Source organism: Engystomops pustulosus, chromosome 4 (assembly GCF_040894005.1).
Source record: "Engystomops pustulosus chromosome 4, aEngPut4.maternal, whole genome shotgun sequence".
NCBI lineage: Eukaryota > Metazoa > Chordata > Amphibia > Anura > Leptodactylidae > Engystomops > Engystomops pustulosus.
Window position 1 is genome coordinate 1,469,075 of NC_092414.1, and position 7,151 is coordinate 1,476,225.

Below are 7,151 nucleotides of genomic sequence, written 5' to 3' on the forward strand. Positions count from 1 at the left end.
CCTCCCCTGTCTTTGCAGGGGTCCTGTCTCCTCCCCCGGCTGTGCAGGGGTCCTCTCTCCTCCCCTGGCTGTGCAGGGGTCCTCTCTCCTCCCCTGGCTGTGCAGGGGTCCTCTCTCCTCCCCTGGCTGTGCAGGGGTCCTCTCACCTCCCCTGGCTGTGCAGGGGTCCTCTCTCCTCCCCTGGCTGTGCAGGGGTCCTCTCTCCTTCCCTGGCTGTGCAGAGGTCATCTCTCCTCTCCTAGAAGAGGCGCCCTCTGCACAGCCAAACTAGGTGTGTGGGGTTCCCTGTTCTTCATTGACTGTTCGGGGGTCCCCTTTCCTCCTCTGACTGCGGGGATGCCCTTTCCTTCTCTGACAGTGCGGGGGTCCGCTTTCCTCCTTTTGACTGTGCGGGGTTCCCCTTCCCTTCTCTGACAGTGCGGGGGTCTCGTTTCCTCTCCTGGCTGTGCGGGGTCCCCTGTTTTCCATTGACTGTGCGGGAATCCCCTTCTCTGGCTGTGCAGTGGTTACCTCTCCTGAGTGTGTGGGGTCCCCTGTTCTCCTCTGGCTGTGCAGGGATATCCTCTCCGGAGTGTGTGGGGATACCCTTTCTTCCTCTGGCTGTGCGGGGGTCCCCTGTTCTCCTCTGGCTGTGCAGGGATATCCTCTCCTGAGTGTGCAGGGATCCCCTCTCCCGGGTGTCGCGCCTGTGTCACTGTGTGCCTGGCAGCCTGAGCAGTGACGTTTGCTGTCACCCAGGTGTGAGGGTATATAAGAGCTGACAACCAGTGAGGAGCTGCATTCCCTGGATGACAGCTCCGCATCCCTGCTGCTCCAGCCTCCAGCGCTCCAGCTACTGGGTGAGTACTGCCGGGTCCCTCTAACACTAGTGCAGGGCAGCGGGAGGGCAACTACTTGTCTCTGTCGCCTCACACTTGCCATACACAAAGATAAGGGTTAATAGAGGAAAAAGTTTATCACAGTACAGTATAGTATCCATAGGTAGGATTCCTGTCATTTCGGCGAAGCACAGGGAGGGTACAGCGAGGGGTTAATAATTATCTAGTATTCATTATGTGGATAAAAAATTTTTAGTATCCATCCGGCACATGCGGGGTTATATCATCTCCCGGGACACGCGGGGTTATATCATCTCCCGGGACACGCGGGGTTATATCATCTCCCGGGACACGCGGGGTTACATCTCCTCCCGGCACACGGGGGGTTACATCTCCTCCCGGCACAATCAGGGTTACATCTCCCCCCCGGCACAATTAGGGTTACATCTCCTGCCGGCACACGCGGGGTTACATCTCCTCCCGGCACACGCAGGGTTACATCTCCTCCCGGCACACGCGGGGTTACATCTCCTCCCGGCACAATCAGGGTTACATCTCCCCCCCCAGCTCAATCAGGGTTACATCTCCTTCCGGCACACGGGGGGTTACATCTCCTCTCGGCACAATCAGGGTTACATCTCCTCCCGGCACACGCGGGGTTACATCTCCTCCCGGCACACGCGGGGTTACATCTCCTCCCGGCACACGCGGGGTTACATATCCTGCCGGTACAAACAGGGTTACATCTCCTCCCGGCACACGCGGGGTTACATCTCCTCCCGGCACCATTGGGGTTACATCTCCTGCCGGCATACGCAGGGTTACATCTGCCCCGGCACATGCGGGGTTAGATCTCCTCCCGGCACACGCGGGGTTATATATCTGTCCATCACATGCGGGTTACATCTCCCCCCACCCCCACCCCGGCACAAACAGGGTTACATATCCTCCCGGCACACGCGGGGTTACATCTCCTCCCGGCACACGCGGGGTTATAAATCTGTCCATCACATGCGGGTTACATCTCCCCCCCCACCCCGGCACAAACAGGGTTACATCTCCTCCCGGCACACGCGGGGTTACATCTCCTCCCGGCACACGCGGGGTTACATCTCCTCCCGGCACACGCGGGGTTACATCTCCTCCCGGCACACGCGGGGTTATAAATCTGTCCATCACATGCGGGTTACATCTCCCCCCCCCCCCCACCCTGGCACAAACAGGGTTACATCTCCTCCCGGCACACGCGGGGTTACATCTCCTCCCGGCACACGCGGGGTTACATCTCCTCCCGGCACACGCGGGGTTACATCTCCTCCTGGCACACGCGGGGTTACATCTCCCCCCAGCACAAATGGGGTTAGATCTCCTCCCGGCACACGCGGGGTTACATCTTCTCCCGGCACACGGGGGGGTTACATCTTCTCCCGGCACACGGGGGGGTTACGCCTCCTCCCGGCACACGGGGGGGTTACGCCTCCTCCCGGCACACGGGGGGGTTACGCCTCCTCCCGGCACACGGGGGGTTACGCCTCCTCCCGGCACACGGGGAGGGGGTAACGCCTCCTCCCGGCACACGGGGGGTTACGTCTCCTCCCGGCACACGGGGGGTTACGTCTCCTCCTGGCACACACAGGGTTATACGCTGTAGCTGTCAAATGACTGATGTTCTCCCTCCAGTCCTCAGGGGCGAGACATTTCCAGCATTAATCCCGCCCCCTCATTTGAGGCCCCACCTCTAGTTTATTTACTCTTCTTTCTTGCTCCCACAGTTACCCCTAGGATTACGATGAGCCACTTAGTCCTGAGCCTCCTCCTCCTTGTCCTAACTGTGTCCCTCCCCTGCTTAGACTCCACCCCCACTGAGCGGTGAGTAGGCTGAAGAGCTGGCACTATAAGTGGCCAGTGGATGTGTCATGTGACTGTGGGCGGAGCTTACTATTTGTTTCCGTCTCTGATCAGATGGAAACTCAGTGATGGAATCTCCGAGAAGGGATGGACCATGACCCTGCAGAGCGAAGGCCCGCCCCTGAGCTTCCTGAGACCCCCGCAGGGGAGCCACCGCCAGAGAAGGTAACCAGGAGAGGTCCTGCAGATTATTACACCTCTGCCCTGTGCAGAGCGTTGATTCTATTAACCCTCCTGTTTCCTCTTGTGCTTCCAGGAATCAGGTGGAGAAAAGGAAGTGTAACACGGCGACCTGCGTCACCCAACGATTGGCCGATTTCCTTGTGAGATCGAGTAACAGCCACGGTCCCATCTATGCACCCACCAACGTGGGCTCCTACACCTACGGCAAAAGGGACATTGTGGGGCTTCTGCGGCGGGAATCCTTTGACTATCTCCAGCATTAGCCAATGCCATCGCTGCGGGGCAGACAGAGCCCCTCCCCCGAAGTATTACAAGAGGTTTCATTAAGTTGTGGAGACCCATGACGCCTTCCCAGAGCGGCCAACCATGACATCCCCAGTTTATAAAGACCACAACCACCGCTGCTACCCGCAACAGCCAAACATAATTTCATCTACCACATCACGGCTATCCATCACTGACCCTCACCGGAGTGGCCCCTCATCACTGACCCTCACTGGAGTGGCCCCTCATCACTGACCCTCACTGGAGTGGCCCCTCATCACTAACCCTCACCAGAGTGGCCCACGATCACAGCCTCCAACAAGAGCAGCCAACCATCAATCCATCCACCACATTACGACCCACCATCACTGACCCCAACCAGAGTGACCTTCCATCACTGACCCCATCCAGAGTGGACCCTCATCACTGCACTTACCAGAGTGGCCCACGATCACAGCCTCCAACCATCACTCCATCTACCACATCACTGACCCCATCCAGAGTGGACCCTCATCACTGCACTTTCCAGAGTGGACCCATGATCACAGCCTCCAACCATCACTCCATCTACCACATCACTGACCCTGACCAGAGAGACCCACTATCACCGCTGCCACCCAGAGAAGCCAATCATGATTGCATCTACCACAGAGCGGCTGTCTATCACTGTCATTACAACAGAGCAGTCCACCATCACTGACCCCAACTGGATCGGACTGTCATCACTACTTACCAGAGTGACCCACGGTCGCTGACCCCAACCAGAATGCCCCCCATCATAACCCCAGTTTAGACAGACCCATCATCACTGCTGCCATCCAGAGAGGTCAACCATAACTGTATCTTCCACCAAGGGGCCCGCCTTCACTGATGCCAACCAGAGCACCAAAACATCACTGCATTTACCACAGAGCGACCCACCATCACTGACCCTAACCAGAGTGACCTTCCATCACTGACCCCATCATCACTGCACTTACTAGAGTGGCCCACAACCATTGACCCTAACCACAACACCCACCACCACAACCCCAATACAGAGAGACCCCCACCACCAAGAGAAGGCCCCACCACTGCATCTACCACTAAGAGGCCAACCTACACTAACCAGCAACCAGAGTGGCTCACCATGACTGCTCTCACCCAGAGAAGCCCGCCATTACTGACCCCAACCAAAGCGGCCCACCAGCACTGCCCCCACCCAGAGAGGCCCACCATCACTGACTCCAGCCAGAGAGGCCCACAATCACTGCCCCCACCCAGAGAGGCCCACCATCACTGACTCCAGCCAGAGAGGCCCACCATCACTGACTCCAGCCAGAGAGGCCCACCATCACTGACTCCAGCCAGAGAGGCCCACCATCACTGACTCCAGCCAGAGAGGCCCACCATCACTGACTCCAGCCAGAGAGGCCCACCATCACTGACTCCAGCCAGAGAGGCCCACCATCACTGACTCCAGCCAGAGAGGCCCACCATCACTGACTCCAGCCAGAGAGGCCCACCATCACTGACTCCAGCCAGAGAGGCCCACCATCACTGACTCCAGCCAGAGAGGCCCACCATCACTGACTCCAGCCAGAGAGGCCCACCATCACTGACTCCAGCCAGAGAGGCCCACCATCACTGACTCCAGCCAGAGAGGCCCACCATCACTGACTCCAGCCAGAGAGGCCCACCATCACTGACTCCAGCCAGAGAGGCCCACCATCACTGACTCCAGCCAGAGAGGCCCACCATCACTGACTCCAGCCAGAGAGGCCCACCATCACTGACTCCAACCAGAGTAGTCCACCATCACTGACTCCAACCAGAGTAGTCCACCATCACTGACTCCAACCAGAGTAGTCCACCATCACTGACTCCAACCAGAGTAGTCCACCATCACTGACTCCAACCAGAGTTGTCCACCAGAGTAGTCCACCATCACTGACTCCAACCAGAGTTGTCCACCAGAGTAGTCCACCATCACTGACTCCAACCAGAGTTGTCCACCAGAGTAGTCCACCATCACTGACTCCAACCAGAGTTGTCCACCAGAGTAGTCCACCATCACTGACTCCAACCAGAGTTGTCCACCAGAGTAGTCCACCATCACTGACTCCAACCAGAGTTGTCCACCAGAGTAGTCCACCATCACTGACTCCAACCAGAGTTGTCCACCAGAGTAGTCCACCATCACTGACTCCAACCAGAGTTGTCCACCAGAGTTGTCCACCATCACTGACTCCAGCCAGAGTTGTCCACCATCACTGACTCCAACCAGAGTAGTCCACCATCACTGACTCCAACCAGAGTTGTCCACCAGAGTAGTCCACCATCACTGACTCCAACCAGAGTTGTCCACCAGAGTAGTCCACCATCACTGACTTCAACCAGAGTTGTCCACCAGAGTAGTTCACCATCACTGACTCCAACCAGAGTTGTCCACCAGAGTAGTCCACCATCACTGACTCCAACCAGAGTTGTCCACCAGAGTAGTCCACCATCACTGACTCCAACCAGAGTTGTCCACCAGAGTAGTCCACCATCACTGACTCCAACCAGAGTTGTCCACCAGAGTAGTCCACCATCACTGACTCCAACCAGAGTTGTCCACCAGAGTAGTCCACCATCACTGACTCCAACCAGAGTTGTCCACCAGAGTTGTCCCCCAGAGTTGTCCACCATCACCGACTCCAGCCAGAGTTGTCCACCATCACCGACTCCAGCCAGAGTTGTCCACCATCACTGACTCCAGCCAGAGTTGTCCACCATCACTGACTCCAGCCAGAGTTGTCCACCATCACTGACTCCAGCCAGAGTTGTCCACCATCACTGACTCCAGCCAGAGTTGTCCACCATCACTGACTCCAGCCAGAGTTGTCCACCATCACTGACTCCAGCCAGAGTTGTCCACCATCACTGACTCCAGCCAGAGTTGTCCACCATCACTGACTCCAGCCAGAGTTGTCCACCATCACTGACTCCAGCCAGAGTTGTCCACCATCACTGACTCCAGCCAGAGTTGTCCACCATCACTGACTCCAGCCAGAGCTGTCCACCATCACTGACTCCAGCCAGAGCTGTCCACCATCACTGACTCCAGCCAGAGTTGTCCACCATCACTGACTCCAGCCAGAGTTGTCCACCATCACTGACTCCAGCCAGAGCTGTCCACCATCACTGACTCCAGCCAGAGTTGTCCACCATCACTGACTCCAGCCAGAGCTGTCCACCATCACTGACTCCAGCCAGAGTTGTCCACCATCACTGACTCCAGCCAGAGTTGTGCACCAGAGTAGTCCACTATCTCTGACTCCACCCAGAGAGGCCCACTATCACTGACTCCACCCAGAGAGGCTCACTATAACTGACTCCAACCAGATAAGCCCACCATCACTGACCCAATACAGAGAAACCCAACTCCACTGCTGCCAAACATAACTGCATCTACCCCCATCATACCCCTGAGAGACCTTCCATCACTTCTCCTACCACGAGCCAATGCCCTGCTGGTATTTTATCCAGTATTTATTCAGTTTTGCCCACGGTACCATCTGACAGTGCCTTCTCTGCCTTTGTTACCCGTCTCGCCCTCCATCCCGAAGTACAATGACAGCCTCAGAGTTTTCTAATGAAATCTTGCATATTGTACAGACCAAAAATATCAAAAATAAACCGCAATCGATTGCTGCAAGTTTTTTTGTATTTATTAAAAAACTGAATAATAAAAAATATGACATGAAGAGTTGTCTCTACTGTCAATGAGAAATGTACAGAGGGAAGGGGAGAGGAAGATGCTGCTCAGCACAGAGATACAGACAAGTGATGGAGATGCTGCTGTGTGGAGACCAGAGGGAATGGGGAGAGGGAGATGCTGCTGCTACACAGAAATACAGACAAATGATGGAGATGCTGCTGTGTGGAGACCAGAGGGAAGGGGGAGAGGGAGATGCTGCTGCTACACAGAAATACAGACAAGTGATGGAGATGCTG

General features: G+C 56.4%; 1 protein-coding gene across 1 annotated transcript; it reads left to right on the plus strand.

Annotated features, from left to right (window-relative positions):
* The first annotated feature begins 798 nt into the window (after positions 1 to 798).
* IAPP (islet amyloid polypeptide) lies at positions 799 to 6,829 on the plus strand. Its single transcript, XM_072144784.1, has 4 exons — positions 799 to 839; positions 2,591 to 2,687; positions 2,781 to 2,891; positions 2,983 to 6,829. Exons 2-4 carry the CDS (start codon positions 2,608 to 2,610, stop codon positions 3,170 to 3,172), a joined length of 381 nt encoding a protein of 126 aa, XP_072000885.1. The 5' UTR covers positions 799 to 839; positions 2,591 to 2,607; the 3' UTR covers positions 3,173 to 6,829.
* Positions 6,830 to 7,151: the final 322 nt, after the last annotated feature.

What these genes read in the sequence shown, in the direction of transcription:
- IAPP (XM_072144784.1), top strand. Translation starts at nt 2,608, where the DNA reads ATGAGCCACTTAGTCCTGAGCCTCCTCCTCCTTGTCCTAACTGTGTCC. An exon ending in GACTCCACCCCCACTGAGCG is followed by an intron (nt 2,688 to 2,780) that starts GTGAGTAGGCTG and finishes GTCTCTGATCAG; the next exon opens with ATGGAAACTCAGTGATGGAA. An exon ending in GGGAGCCACCGCCAGAGAAG is followed by an intron (nt 2,892 to 2,982) that starts GTAACCAGGAGA and finishes TTGTGCTTCCAG; the next exon opens with GAATCAGGTGGAGAAAAGGA.